The sequence below is a fragment of the Tribolium castaneum genome, chromosome 9, assembly GCF_031307605.1.
Source record: "Tribolium castaneum strain GA2 chromosome 9, icTriCast1.1, whole genome shotgun sequence".
NCBI classification, from domain to species: Eukaryota; Metazoa; Arthropoda; class Insecta; order Coleoptera; family Tenebrionidae; genus Tribolium; species Tribolium castaneum.
This window is the reverse complement of record NC_087402.1, coordinates 3218173-3234458: the sequence shown is the minus strand read 5'-3', so window position 1 is coordinate 3234458 and position 16286 is coordinate 3218173. Positions and strand designations below refer to the sequence as shown.

Sequence of the window (16286 nt, the reverse complement as noted above, 5' to 3'; positions counted from 1 at the left end):
TCTAGTTAAAACTAATTAAACAGAAATACATAAATTAGTAATCGTTCAGTTGAAATTTGTATGTAAAAAACGAGTGTAGTCAATCAGAAAGAGATAAGATGACTTAAAGCAGCTAATAGCTGTAATTATCATGGACAATTTTATAGTCAATTAATTTTATAACTATGCACACACCAAGATGATATACTTTTCTTTTTACGACAATCTGTGTTTATTATTCTTCTCGCTTCTTGAATTTCAATTGATTTTTTAAGTTTCTTATTTCACTGCCTACCAAAGTCCTCAAATGACTCAATAACTCGCTCAAGATATAATTTTATATTAAAATTTTTTAAGTTCAATTTTTATCACATTTGTCTCGATAAATAAGCTTATTTTCAGAAGATCCAAGTTTAGGAACGTATCAGATCACTTGAGAATATGTCGTTGTTTTATTTGCTTAGTTTAATTTTTTTAGCGATTTTTTAGTTTAAATTTTCTTACACTTGCACTTGTTACATTTAAAACTTTATTCTGTACGAGCTTTTACTTAACAACACTTAATTTAATTGAGCACAAAGTGGTTCAATTACTACTTTTTTCTGTCTCTCCTGAATGGCTAATAAAAATTAAAAACAAATTAATGTTTTATTCAATAATGAGTGACATTTTTCGTAATTTATAACAAGCTAAAGAATTGTCTTCAGTGACAGTCAACAATCTTCTGTATCTTTTTCTTTGATGCAGTAATGTGGTCTTAAGGATAAGTAACTTTAACGGAACCAATAGCAAGTTTCATCTGAGGATTAAAATGAAAATTTTCCCACCAGTCTGTCAACATATCTGGGTGTGAAACTATAGTTTCGTCGTCCTATTATTACTTTCCAGCCCATCTAGATACCAAAAACTCCGCTCCTTTCATCCCACGGTTCAAATAACATTCCAAAGATGTGTCACTAACACTTGCATAAGTGGTACTTGCACATATTTCTTCATCTCTCTAATTACCATCACTTACATAACCGACATCTTATCATGCTTTATGACACTTGATTACGCGTGAGAACGCAAAACTTGGAAAAATCGAAAAAATCCCCCAACTTACCAGTGCCCGCCAAGAAATGCTCCAGTTTTTTTTGATCACCCTTTCACCAGAAAACACCACCGAAAAGTCCGGTCACGTGTCCCTAACGAACAAAAGAACAACGCCGTACACAAACGTCTTTTGCACCTGGCGTTGTTCGACAGGTTGTAGCTAAAGAATTAGATAATCGGCTCTTGTCGGTTCGTGGCGGCTGTAACCGATACGACATGGTACAAAGAAAGTGTTTGTGTTCTTGTTTGTTTATCCTTTGTTTAAAAAGTGGGGAGAGGTTCATTGTTGCGGAAGGTCATTGGTGGGTTTAAATGCTGGAGGAAAAATTGGGTCGATTTCGCGGAGACTGCGATGATGGGTCAGACGCGAAACCCAAACCAAAATTTTACTTTAGGCAAAAAAGGGGGTACTCTATGTCATGACTAGAGGTGCTAAAGGTAAATTTAAAAGCCGGCTTAATTTTTATGCAAGGGGATTTGAGAAAATCGCACGGAATCTGTAAAATTGCCGGAGACTGCAATGAAGGATCAAGCGACGAACCGCACACCAAAATGCTGCTTCAGGCGGAGAGAGGTGTACTCTACGTTTTTTGAGGTGTTTAAAGCAAATTTAGAACCCACTTTAATTGAAATTGGATAAATTTTGAGAAAATAATAATAAATTCTCAAAGATTTCGATGATGGGTTAGGATACTATTCTTATTTCATATTTCAAGAAAAAGGTAGATACACAACAAAATACGTTCGACAATATTACGGGTGTCGACAGTAAAAGGCTTAATTTAATTAATTAATTTTCACAAAAAAATCTGAAAGAAGTGAACAAGTTTGTTCAAATGACATTAAACAGACACTATTTCAGTAGACTTGCATGCCCTATTGTAAAATACTGTTTATAATATGTGGTTTTAGTATTTTTTTTAATTCTTCTATAAATATTTAGTATTTATAATACAAAAAAATAATAAACGTGTTTTAATACAGAATCTAGAGTAGAACAACATAAAAGAGAAAACAACGACATATGTTGGCATTAAATAAAGTGAAACTGTGTACAATTAATACAAAATTTAGGTAAGATCGAGGATAAGATGATGGTGAAGAGACTTTTCTCTATATTTTCCCTCACCTTCTTTTTTAATCAAAAGTAAATAAACACACCTTGATGTTATGTACCTATTTGTTTTAATTAACATTGTGCAGTCAACCGTAAAATAGTAGTATCAGCTTCCCACAGTAAAATTTATCATCACTTTGTCGTCGAAAATCACATTTACCTCATTTTATAAGAATACAAACCCTTTTTTCTAATAATTTTGAACCACATAAGTTATTTTAATTTAAACATAATAACAAATCCTCCAAAAAATATTTTTTTGGCAGCAAGATCCTTCACCTCCACCAGCAAACTCAAAGCCACATTCTTTCCTAATTCCCTGAACCCTTCTCTCAACCGAATTAAAACTTCGCCGCTACTACAATTAACAGAACCGAGTCCAATTTGGAGAACCGAAATTACCGTCACGAGAATGAATTTCTAATAAATTCCTCTTTGCTTACCTTGTGGTTTAGAAACGGCGGGCAAAGGGGTGAAAATGAGGGCCGTTCTGGGTGGCAACGGTGGAGCACCGCTGTCTGCATCTCCATTCGTCTGCAGACCGTCGAAAAAATTATGGGGGCCGCGCTGTATCATTAAGACTGTCTTCTGGAACAACGGATTTACGAAAATTAATAGCAATTTCGCTGGTTCAAGGGTTCACTCCTTAAACGATTAGGTTTGACCTGTAATTTTTCAGTGAATCAAACTTAATAAAAATTGTAACTTTCCAACCAACTCGTGTTCGTTTTCGTGGTTCCTAAGTGAATAATTAAAAAAATAATTACTGAATTGTTTGACGCGTTTGAAGAATTTTGATGTAAGAGTGCAGCATCCAGGCTTAATGTTTGTGTAATTTCGCAGTTTTTCACTGTAATTACGGCGGAAAATAGACCAAAACCGCGCTTAATCACAGGAAGGTGCTAGATGAAGGAGAAAATGGATGGATATAATTACGCTATCAGTTCACTAATTAGCAGCACTTTGAGTAAATTCAAACAGGTGTGCCACACGCCACTGGTGGTCGTTTAATTCGACATTATTTAAACGATTAGACTAAGATTTAATCTCGTGGTGCATTGTAATTTATCCAGATTTCGTCCTTGCCCAGCAATGGCCGTGTGGGTGGTTTAGCTCTCAGAGGCGTAGTTTGTACAATCTTGAAAATGCAATAAAAATTCCTAAAAGTAGCACATTTTTGACTCGATTATTTTAATTGGCTCATTATTGTGTTTTCTATTATAATTAAGTGTCTGTCTAATTAACGATTAAACAGACAAACACACGTGTGTAGGTGTGCGACCTTATAAACTGTGTTAAACAGAATAACGGTGTTATTTAAAAAACTGACAGTAAAATAAATTGTGGCCGCTATTTTTCTGACGTTATTATCTTGTACTAGCATTCAATTAAAAGCTAGACTGCCATAAATTAATTGTTTGTAGGTCGCGAGTTTTCAAAGAATCTTTCGATCCTAAAAATTCCCTTTCCCACAGAAAAACGCAAAACAAACTAAAAACACCAAACAATCTTGTTGACAAGCTAACAGTAATTTAAAAACACAAAAAACCGATTCCTGAAGCCGACAAATTAGGATTAAAATTTATGCAAAATGTAGCTGCTGGGGCAACTTTGTACCGATTAATCATGCAAAGTATCACTTGTGTGGCGATTTTTTCCAAAATAATTGCGACAAATCTACGAGCTATAAATAAATACAAGTATTTCCGTTTATTTAGTTAATTATCCAATTTTAAGAGGGAATCTCAACTCGCACGCCAATGGCGATCCAAGAAATATTGCCTTGGCTATTGAACTGTCCACAAGCATTACAATAGTCGTAAGTCATATCGTTTGTAGCCTAGCATGCTGCGATTATACGAAACGTTTTTCAGTTGTTAGTTACCTCAGGCATACTGATGCGTGTACCGCCTCCATCTGTGCTGTTGTTGGGCGCCCTTTCGATATTTATGTTCTTCGTTTGCATCTTGAATCATTGATTAATGGAGCGGATGTCGAGGAGATGATCTGAAACCATTAATTACAATCAGTATTTGCCATCAAACAGGAAAATAAAGCCGACAACTAGTCACAATATCTTACAACTTCATCATATTTCTTGGGATTTTTTCAAACTTATGACATGCCGTAAATTTATTCGTGTGGCTAGAAAAAAGCGATTTATGGCTTATTATAAGCTAATTTGTAGTTTGTTTTAATTGGTTCGTTCCAACTAATAGGCTATTGTGGCCGTGGCTCAGTTCTTAATTTAATGGTGTGGAGGAGACAAAAGGCCAAAAGTAAATTACTAATTTATTATTAGAAAATACAATCATACGAGTAAATTGGTTTAGTTACTCATTATTTTTATATTCACTTCTTGGAAAGCTCAGCATAGTTAGCTTCCTTCCTGCAAGGAAACTGAAGCTGGCTGAACTAGATGGCGTGCTGCGTCCACTTCCGCAGTAATGTGACATTTTCAAAAAACTGTCTAAATAATCTGAGCCACTGAAACACTACAATCATCTTATCCGTTTTTAAACGCCTGATGGAATGTTAAAAAAGAACAGAACCATTATTTTCGTAATAAATTTGCACGACATATTCAATTTATTATTATTATTATTATTATTATTATTATTATTATTATTATTATTATTATTAATTTGTCATTGTTTGATGACTTGATTAGTTTTATTTTATATTTTCAACTGTTTGCGTCTTAGTGTCGCTGAGATAAAAAATGAAGATTACCTACATTTTAATGTCTTGTTCAGAAAAGTTTAAAGTTCAACAAAATAAACACCAAGTGTGAGATTTATTGTCCGATCGCACACGCCATGCAATTTATGATCCTCGGAAAGTGTTCCTTCATCGTGCACAAGCTTCCGTAAATTTATAATCCTACACACATTACAATTTCTGTTATTTTCAATAATTAAATAATCCAGATCTTTTTCCAATTAGAAGTAATTTTATTTTAATTGCATGTGTCATCTAATGATCTGAAAAATCCGTATAATTGGCGCCTGATTAGTTTATATCCTGTACAACTAATTAATAGTATGATAATATTTGTCGTAGCAAATCGACTTGATTTATAATCTCCTTGATCAAGTTTTTATTACGTAATTTTCTCCACTACTTGTAGTTGTTGGCGCCTTGCTTATTAAACTTAATTTAATAAAACACGCTTTTTGTCACATTCGTACGCAATATGCCATCTTATCCTCTAATCAAAATTTAATAAACATTAGACTTCAAAGCCAGGTGGACGTCTCTGTGAGAAAAATGTTTAAATCGTCGTTCCTCGGGCATAAAAAATGAATAAAAAGAGCTTCCAGCGTTATATGAAAGATGAAATAATGCAGACGACGTTAACGTCGACTTAGCTAATAAAAACTGGTACAGATATAAAGACAACCTGAGGATTTTTCACATAACTTGCAAAGTCTGAGAGAAAACATCGAGACGGTTTGCTGGAAATGGAGCCTAATATAAACGCTGACAAATAATATTTATTGATCTGTCTTTTTTAAGAAAAAACAATCCTTTAAAACTACAAACTTCTGAGTATTGTCTTGACAGTTTTCCTAGTAAACTATTATTATTCAAAAGTTAAAAACCAATACGGTCAGGGATTGTAACCACAGCGGAAAATACAATAGCTGTGTATGATAGAGCTTTAGTCTTCACATTGTCTTGTATATTGTGTTGCCTATGCTTTTGAGGCACAAATCCCCGTTGTTCAAAGCCCATGTTTCATGTTTGCAAGGTGGCTTTCTGAGCGGAAACGAACATCCGGCCAACTTTAGCTTGCCCAAACCAGTTCCATTTATTTTCTTATTGTAATTTAGGCGAAAAACAAAACCGCGAAAATTATGAGCGAATCTTTCAATCGAATTTGTCACACGCTGTCTGTTGGCAGAGATTAAAGATTTCTTCCGGTGAGATGTAACGAGTCTATTTCCCATCGTAATTAACACAGAGATACATTTCTCCGCATGTTCATTGATAATTTACAGTGGAAACTGTTGATTAACAACAAACGTGCGAAGAGTGAACCTACTTTCTATTGTGTTCTTGGCGATAACATGATTAAGAGCGGCACTGAATCTAATTTCATTGCAAGAGTGTTAATTAATTACCAAAGGCAAGCCTTTTACCTACATGCCTGTTGATTACTGGTATTAGGCAAACGGGAAGATTCGACGCTCAGCCTTCCATAATAACTATGTCTTCAAATTGAAAAGTTAACGGTAAAATAACTCACACTGTTAAAAATTGCATGTTTCAAGTCCGCACAAAGCAGCTAGTTGATGTAACGACGAAAATCTAGTTTTTAATATTCCAGAAATTTACTAAGTATCGGTAATTAATTACGCTTGACACAATTTGAAATTTCCGTTCTCTCGAAACCAACAATTACGCTTTTACGACCATCAGGCCTATTAAATTTTACGATAATAATTATCCCAGTGGAGATATTAAATAAGACAGCGTAGTGTAATTACGATGCCTTTTAAGATAAATGTTTCTTCCTCAAAGGCGCATGGAATGCAATATGTTTGAAATTTTGTAACGTTCTGACCTGTAAATAAATCACTGGCAATCCCATTGCAAAATAATGGTCATCAACTGGACCGTCAATAAAATACTGCTGTGCAATAATTAATAATTCGAATTAGTGCTCGAATCTTGGCCCTCATGTGCCTCATATTTTTTCCCGGGTTTGTGATAGAAAGCTTAAGTGTTTAATAATAACAACTCGCTTGGAAATCACGTGAAAGATGCTGGATAATCTGCTTTTGATTGCATGCTCTGTAAGAAAATAAAACGAAAATGGAACTATTCTTTCGTAAGCGTATTCAAAGCAGCATATGTGTAGTGTGTGATGGATGCGACTGCAGTTATACTCATGTTCAACAATGACCTTCTCTACCAACCGTGTTGTTATTGTTTGCCAAGTTCATTAAAGACATAAAAGTGGTGGATAAAGGATAATGCCGTAGAGGAACAACACAAAGCCATTGAAGTAATGCAAGTTTTTATTTTCATTATTACATTACTATTGTTGGCTAGTGCTAACTTTGATAAAATAAATTATGTGAGTCTCTAACTCTAACAATAAATAAGTAGCTTGAGCTTTTGGCCATTTTAGTCAAATGTCAAATGACCCACAATATTTAAAGCATTAATCGCCGCCAATTAATTCACACCTCTGCTCACATTAAATCGTAAAACAATGCTTTTTACGACGCCTTTCGTAAGCATTTATCTGAAATAATTTACGATATTTCATTTACAAGTAATAACTTGACAATTTTATGGGGTAAAAGTCGAAAGAAAACATTGCACGGCCTTGAAATTTGCATAAGAATTATACGAAATGTTGAAGCATAAATTACTGTGTCTTACAACAAAACTTATGCGATTTCGCACAGTAAATCGAAAAAGGAAATAAGATGATGTCGGGCAACAACTCAATATTCTTTTAAAAAATATGTCCTGCAGCTTTGAAACTAGCGATTGGTTAGAAATAAAACCGATTAATCTTCCTCGATGTCTCCGGAAAGAATGGTTAGCTCGAAAGCACAAAATAAATATGAGGCAATTTTTCAACGCCTCTTCACTGACTCGTCAACCCTTCAGTCTGACTGATGGGCAGATACACTGATTATATTATTTTTCGATGCTTTGTCCCTTTGTATTAAGCTCATTAATTTTTTATGCACATAACAGAAAAGGCAAACAAAGATAAATTAAAGAATATTTATTAATTTGATAAAATAATACTCCAATTTTTTTTAATCAAAACCTAATATAAGAGTACTCAAAAAGTAACAGTTAAAACTGAATGAGTAAAAATGTGTGTGGCTGATTCTATTATTATTATTTCTTCCGTTCTACTACCACCGATTAAACTATTGTAACGGTTCAATGGCAAGCTTAGGCCAATTGCGTTGACAAAAGCAAGAATGCCGTCTCCTTTGGCAGTTCCCTCTGGCTGCAGCAGTCCTCCTACATGAGTGGAGACCCGATAACATTATTATGTGCCACGAAACAGGAAATTGCATTGCACCGGATGTTGCATTCTTCAATCGCAACATTTACAATAATTACCGGCTGCCAAAGCAGCAATTCGCACCTCAAGTGCAGACCAAGTCCATATCAATGTTTATCCTCTGACAGGATAAGGAAAAACGCGTAACAAGCCGTATAATCTTTTCCTAATCGAAGACTATGCATAAATTAATTAAATATTCCATCAAAGACCGTCCATGGAGCGTGAAAGATTCCATTCTTTATCCTGTCGTATCGAAATTCCTGCCAGAGAGTGATATAAAATAAACATCCGGCAAGTAGCTAATACACGCTTCGTTTTAATTGATCGCAAATCATTTTAACTGTTCTTAACTGCACGCTAATCGGCGTTCTATCGGTGCAAGTTGATTTGTTTTCTAAACTGTCTGCTTGTGGCAGAATTGTTTTTACGCGAACTGGTAATAATCGGAACGTTTGCGCTTAATAACAGTATCATACTTAATGGAGTCGGTTTTATTTCCTGTTGTTCGAATAAGGACTATCAGAACCGCAGGATGTGGGAGATTGATGGGATGTCAACAACTTGTAATAACAGGAGTGCCAAAGATGATTTGTTCTGTTTTGTACAACGGTTGGACACCCTCGTTGTGCTTTTTCTCCTGCAGTAATGACGCTAAATTATCGCTGATAGTGATAACTGTTTATTTAAAGCCGCTAATTGCTCACATACGAACTTATTGCATTGCTATAAGTTAGAAAGCAACGCTATGTAGGGAAAATCGACAAAACTATTGCAATTTTTTTTTTTTAATATTTGACTTTATATTTAATATTTTTAACACAAATTCCATCCATAAACTGCATTCTTGTGGGTGCCACAGTTCGCACATTTCGCTGTGAAAGATAATATTTCTTTCTAACTTATGTAGAATATTATTCAAAAAACTTGAATATCTCGTAGACAACTTGGGCATTTTAAACCTAAACATTGAGAACTAGTTTGAAAATGCCATTTTAGTAAAGCTTTCCTTAAAAGTACATTTCCGGTTGTAGTATTTTTTTGGACATTTGGTTCAATATACTGTTGAAATAATGTCAACGGAAAAAATATAATCAATTTTATTTCATATTGTTCTTGGTGCTTGAAATAATAAACGCTGATTATTAACAATGTCTTTATGAACGTATTCAACAATAAATTCCAGTTGTAAGAATTATCTAGTTTCTTGACAAATCCAGTCGCAGGTCAAGCCGCTCATATGAGTCACCTCAGCTGCAAACTACAAACTCCATAAACGCAATTATTCTTTGATTTCGAACTCGACCACTCCCCTTGTAGTCATGGTCATGAATATTCGAATTTTCTTCTGTAAAATCTTGCTGCATTAAATTTAAAGCGAAGAACTGTTTACTTCCTCGTCTTATGTAAATATGTGATTTTATGTATCCCGAAATCTCTTTGATTGAGGAAACGCTCTCCGTTATTAGCTGCCCAAGACACGTCTATAAAACACTGATTAGTCCCATTACATCGAACAATAATAATTTATAATAATCGCGTCTAATGACGGGTTTTGAGACCATCATCGATGAAAAAATTATTAATAATCGGTTTAAAAACTGTACGTGCTGAAAGTGGAATTTATGGGAGATTGCTGGAACTGCAGAGTGGTGGTTTGTGGTTGAATTCTTATTGTGAAGATTGTTTAAAATCGGGGTAAAAAGTGTGAGACTATGGCAGGAAATGGTTGCATGGTTGGAAGCTGGCCATAATAAATCTTAATGTTTTATTGGTTGGCTTGGAGCAACAAAATGTTAAGCTCACCTTGGTTTTGATATATTAAAGATATGGTGAATTTAAAAAATTGCCTATACAACAATATGAGAAGTTATTTTTCATTACCTATCGTACCCCCACTATAATTAACTTTTTTTAAAAATAGTACTTATAAAAATAACTTTATTGCATATACAGTTACACATAGTTAAGTAGATCTACCTGTATGCAAATTTTATTGTTTACTTAATTATTATTACTCAACTCACCACAGTGGTTAGGAACTGTGTAATCATAATCAAACAAACTAACTTATAGGTAATGCATATTCAGAGGAAACTTCATTAGGGAATTAACTTAACTCTAGTTCCTTCCACAACCGAGAAAATATCTGTAGAACTCATCTCAAAAGTGGCATTGATTTAAATTATTTAAAGGAAAATTTTTTGTAAAGGCGATTTTGAAGTAAATTTGCAATTCTGGTTTACTTCAGATAGGAATCTTATTACGGAAATTTTAAGGTAAAAAATAAAGTTCCGGTTGCAACTCAAGATCGAAAGCAATAATTCATAGTAATTTATTTATCTGCAATTTTCCACAAAATCTGTTGTTTTGCATGGTACACACAATTACGAGTATTACCTTGAACACTTGGCTGGTGAACTATGTCCATCCATCTCCAACCAGTATTTTAACATCTACTATTATTATTAATTATGTCCTTCGTTACTAACAAACAGAGTGAAAAATGTTGTGAACAGTATAAAAACTGTGAGCATAATTAGCAAGTAAATTATAATAACACCTCACGAGAAAAATATGAATTGTTGATTCATTGCTGAATATTTTCCCACCATTTTATGTAAAACCAATGAAGACCTGTCCGATAAAAATTATACATCTTTATGTAAACTATACGGAAGTGAAAATAGTATTTATTGAGTATCAACTAATGAACCTCAAGGTTCATTAATTAATGAAATGACTGAATAAAAAAAATAATTACCTTTAAAGTGATCGATTTGCCTTAATTACTTTATTGATAATTTAATGATCCGCAAACAAACTAATGCCATTGATTTGAAAAATGGATTTGCTAAAACTGACCCTCTTTGAAATTCACAAATTTTATAATTAGATTTTAATAATTAATAAGCATAAATGGACGTTTGAAATCGAGTAATTAAACTTCATTCAATGTCCAATCACCGGGCTGCGCAGCTTGTCAAGCCCCAAAATGATAAATTATTGTTTATTAAATATTTTTATTGATAAAATGCATACATAAAATGTTTCTATTTATCAATAAACAAGAAAGGTAAAAATTTAAAAAAACAAAACCCAAAAAAATGCGAAAATGCGGCCACTTGTTCCTAGCCCATATTTTCGAAAAAAAAATTTTTTTTCTTTGGACTCACTTTCGCCTCAGCTTGGTCCAGCTCGCTCATTATCCTCCATAGAAAACCCCCAATTTCCTTCACACATTTCACACCAAAACACGCACACACACGCGATTCGCGCGTCAAAGTCGCTTGCTCTTATTCACTTTCCACACTTCGCCATCGGCGCCGTCTCGAGCACTACTGTGACCCCTTCTTCAGGGACCTAACATCACATCTTGGAAACGCCCCCGCTCCTACCCGACCTTGCTTCATCTAATTCATTGAGACTCTGGGAGCGTTTGTCTACAACTGTGAATGGCCGCACCACGTATGTTATCTACAAGAACCCACTGACGTCATTCAACGACAAACCATAAACGAAGAACACTTGTCTTCTTCAATTATTTCATCCAAAGGTTTTCCAAAAAATTGGGCTTTTTGTCATACATACGTACGTGCAAATTAAAATTTGAACATTCCCAAATGAACTTAATTGATCGTAAATTACAATAACTGCACTATTTTAAATAATTTTCTGATTATTATCATTTATATGGTGGGAGTAAACCTTAAACTTTGAGATAATTACCGCACTAATGTTATCCAGACCAGGTAATTTTTTTCTGATACAAAGTGTTAAGTATTTCTACCATTTTCTCAGTTTTATTTTGTGTAATTCCACTTCATTTTGGTCTTCTTAATATTTCTATCATTTTCCTTTTGAGTATACCTGCTACTAAGTTCACACAATTGAAATTGAAATAAAGAAAGCAAACCACAAAAATCAGTGAAACCAAAGAGAATACTTTTAATAGAATTGTGTTATACAAGAAAATAACTATCTGAGCTCGTATCTGAGACAATAATGTAGGAATAGAAACCACAATATTTCAGTGATATTGATCTATAACAATAGAATGTTGGCAGATTGAGGTAATTTGGATTCACACAGCGTAAAATTTTTTGTGTTGGCAAATATCTACAAACTTGAATTGACCATATTTAAAAAATGAAACACTTTTAATTAAGAAAGTTTTATGAATTTGAACAATTTGAACAATTTTGTTTTATTCTTGTCATTTTAATTGTTTACGTGCAATATTTATCTCCTCTTAGAATGCTGCTACTAAAGTTTATTTTGCGCCTAAGACTGTTGAAATATCCATGCAGCAAGTGCTAAATTCCTGTAATACAACAATACAATTTAATCTGTAAAAACCTTCACGCCATTATCGCCTATTAGCGATTGTTATCATTCAAGCAGCTTAAAAGCTTGATAATGCCAAATCTACAAACGGCGCTAATAAATCCTGCAAACACTCTATCCCTCAAATATTTGCTTCTCTTCCGTGGGAAAAAGTCCACATAACAACCTAGAACGCACGAAAAGAAGCAAAGGAATCGAAACGGCTTGAGGCATAGCCGAGATATGAATTTTAATCAGATTTTAAAACTCCGGCTCCTAATAATTTTGTTTGATCAAACTACTTTTAGTCACGCCACTCTCGTCTTCACTCGAACGGGATGAAAAAACGAGAACAAGTGTTGCTGCTCTTTTATTTTATGGTATTGTTGAGGGCAATAATAAAGCACCTGCGAGAGCGTTCAGCCGAGGACGCACCTGATGTTTGATTGTGAAGACGCGTTCACAATTTTTGCTCTTTTCGAAAATCTCATCGTTGGATCGAACCTAAAGTGTTCCATTCAACTTTCGCCAACGCATCTCGAATTTCCTCCGAAGTGATGCGCCATTACCCTGTGTATTTAACATCCGATATCTCCAAAAGGGGACGAAATTGTACTCAAACCGGAAGTGGGGCACAGACTCGAGACCTGCTGTTGTTTCAAGCGTGGGAACTCGTAACTAGTGCATAAACAACCCGCATATCTTGGAGATTTTTGGGGATGTAACGAATTTAGGCGTGGTGTTGGGAACGAAGTTACGTTACTCCACACAACAAATGCGATTTTTCTCTGTGTCTGTCGAGTGCGTCAAGTCCATCAACGTAAAAGGAATTATAGCTAAGAGATACAGTGATGTAACCACATTTCGTGTGCGAATGCAGCGATACGCCTACGAATAACTTAATATGGATAAGGTTTTGCGGGATTACCATAGGCGCAGATTCTATGAATTTCAACTCTAAAAAGTGATGCTCTCAGTTCATGCGATTCTGGGATAAATTCACATAGATCCGAAAGTTTTGCCTCATCTCTTGAATTTTTTTAATTAAATATGTAGCGACTTGCGACTTCCTGCTGTCTAATTAACGTAACAAGGGCAGACACTTGACTTAACCGCATCTTAACATGTGGCCCTCAAAGGATCAAATCAGAACTTTGACACATAAGTCTCTAAAATAATTAGCACTCGAGTTTATGAAGCGAAATTATTCCCGGAGTTTCAAACCTTTAAATTGGTTTAATTACGAGAGCACCACGAGATGAGTGTCTTGAAACAACGAACGAATTCGCAATGTAATAAATTTCAGGAGTACCTACAGGAAAATAATTGTTGAAATTGCTGGCGTTCTTATTTATGTCTCGAGTTTACACTTTTTGTTTTTATTAAGCCGCTGGGAGCGCTAGTTGTGGAAATTCAACCCTTATTTATTTAATCCAACGTGTCGTAAGTGGCAGTAACACAACGCGTTTCTCATTTGTCATAATGAGCACAACTTAGGGCGATATTGCAGGTCTTGTGAGGAAATAAAAAAATAATTAAATTTCCTGCGTAAAGAAAAATAAATCGGACAATTGATTTATTAAAACTGTGTCGTTGATTTTAAGCAGAAGCACGGGTAAATATGTCAGCCGTGCACGAACAAATCTCAAATGCAATAAACTAATAATGTCCGGACACAAACATGAAGGGCGAGTTTAAAATCCCCACCGGTATACCAGTGGTTTCATCCACCTACACACTAACACAGACATCGATTGCTCGAGATTCTACTTTCCCGGCGCTTTTCGCAGGACCCTCACCTAAATATTGCACAGCCCTTAAATGATTATTATCGATTCTAGTCCGAATATAGGCCAAATGAAAATTGCAAAAGCTGGGCCAGGTCAAACACGTAACTCGTGAAACTAAAAAATGTGACGATAAATTTCAATAGTTGATGTCTTTAATGTAACGAAATGATGAAAGATGCTATCGTGTCTCGTTGAAATTCCGGGAGAATGTGGGGTGAGGGATTAGGGTGGTTGAGGACGGTGGAAAAAGCGGCTTCTTTGTCGGCCTTTTGGAATATGAAAATTGGAAAATATCCGAGAGATGTTTTATGGATTTTGTGAGGTGGGGAGGGTTACGCAAGTGGCCTAAAAAACACAAAATATTTTTTATTCGGAATTGTGTATTTCTTTAACAAAAATTGCGACTTGATTAGTGTCTTAAGCCACGCATGACACCATGTAATGAACATTAGACAACCACTCATTCCTTGGAAGCGCCAAATCACATTCGAAATTTTTCATACTCGACCTAACCACTTGGTGAAACCGGTCAATTTCGTTCTTCGACTCATATTCCATGGTATAAATATTATAACGAAAACTTACACAGTACGGGATGTTCCCTCTTGACGATAATTTCAAATCACACTGACTTTCATGTCCACTTAGTTCAGTTTTAAGGCTGGTCCAAAGGTGGCAGTGCCAGGGATTGCCATAAAGGACTAGCGTTTTTTCATCTAAAGAAACGTTAGTCAAATCTAACTTCATCAAACGATTTAAAGCTAAAGAAATTGTTATTTCTTGGTTGACCGGAATTTGCAACCGCTGGATAAGAAGAGGACTCTCAATGTTGTTGTTACTCAAATCCAAAAATTTCAACCGTTTCATGTCTTTAAAAACGCCTTCTGAAACTGTGGAAATTGCGTTGAAGGACATATCGAAAATCACGAGTTGCGTCAGTGAGTTGACTCTGGGAATTTCCTTAAAATTGTTGTGACTTAAAGTAAGCTCTTTCAGTTTGAGTAGATTTTCAAAAATTTCGTCCTGAATATGCCTGAATTTGTTCCAGCCTAGATTTAAAACTTCCAAACTTGAAGGAAAACTCCCAACTTCGATATGTGTCAATTTGTTATTTTTAATGATAATAGTTTTGGTAACTGAAGTTTGGGGTAAAGCTCCAGCTTCAATATCTTCCATCAGGTTGTCCGATAAGTCCATATTTTCAATGTGGTGGTCGGCAAAAGCCCAGCTCTTGATTGCTTCAATATTATTATTGACTAAATTAAACTTCTTCACTGCATACACAGGAAAATGGTATTTTTCAATAGTTTTAAACAAATTTCCATAAAAAGTCACGTATTCCAAAGGCAGATTTGTGTAAGAACACGAATCACCAGACTCTAGTTCCAAATTATCTATAGCATTGATAACATACAAATCTGTCAACTTGTAATAGTAGCCAAAGTCAAGGACCGTCCGCAAATCAACAGATGACTTCTTTGCGGTCGTACTTTCGGATCCAATCATCAACTTATTTAAATTTTCTTTGTGGGGGTAATTTTTAAAATCTTCGAAACTGTCACATATTGTCATGTAAGACTGTTTGCACACACTTGTAACTCCATGAAGACAAAAATTGTTTACAAGTAAAAACACTGCAAACATTGCAAACAACATAATTACACAGTTTAAACTATAATCAAGGATTGACTGTTGATTAAGATTTTACCATCGCAATATTTATTTATTAAAAATAAGATTAAGGTCAGACCAATATAAATACGATAACTAACAGAATTATCTGTCAGCATTTTTATTCAGTCACTTACTGAGGAATAAAGTTAAAGGAATAAAATTAATAATTATTTTTTTTTATTTTATTATCGTCACACGAGATTTCTTGGCGAGTTCTCCGCATTCTACAATAAAAATAACTTCAACAACATTTTGCTCGTAA

At 34.7% G+C, this 16286-nt stretch overlaps 3 protein-coding genes across 5 annotated transcripts in view; 1 reads left to right on the top strand and 2 right to left on the bottom strand.

The window, feature by feature from the left end:
- Positions 1-11715, bottom strand: part of LOC100141693 (uncharacterized) — a 32742-nt gene extending 21027 nt beyond the window's left edge. Inside the window, exons 1-3 of one of the 3 annotated variants that reach the window (XM_015978921.2) lie at positions 11411-11715; positions 4077-4198; positions 2635-2776 (exon numbers count right to left, since the gene is read on the bottom strand). In XM_015978921.2, the coding sequence (XP_015834407.1) occupies positions 2635-2776; positions 4077-4157 (223 nt within the window). In that variant the 5' untranslated portion in view covers positions 4158-4198; positions 11411-11715. Of the gene's footprint in view, positions 1-1084; positions 1242-2634; positions 2780-4076; positions 4199-11410 lie in introns of those variants that run through there. The other 2 variants (XM_008193671.3, XM_008193673.3) reach the window with 2 other exon arrangements.
- LOC663615 (neuroglobin) overlaps positions 7049-16286 on the top strand; it is a 35698-nt gene continuing 26460 nt past the window's right edge. The window contains exon 1 of the mRNA XM_015978946.2: positions 7049-7205. The gene's annotated coding sequence lies outside the window, so the exon portion shown is untranslated. The remainder of the gene's footprint in view (positions 7206-16286) is intronic.
- Positions 14768-15922, bottom strand: LOC107397730 (carboxypeptidase N subunit 2). Its single transcript, XM_015978930.2, has one exon. It carries the CDS (start codon positions 15920-15922, stop codon positions 14768-14770), a length of 1155 nt encoding a protein of 384 aa, XP_015834416.2.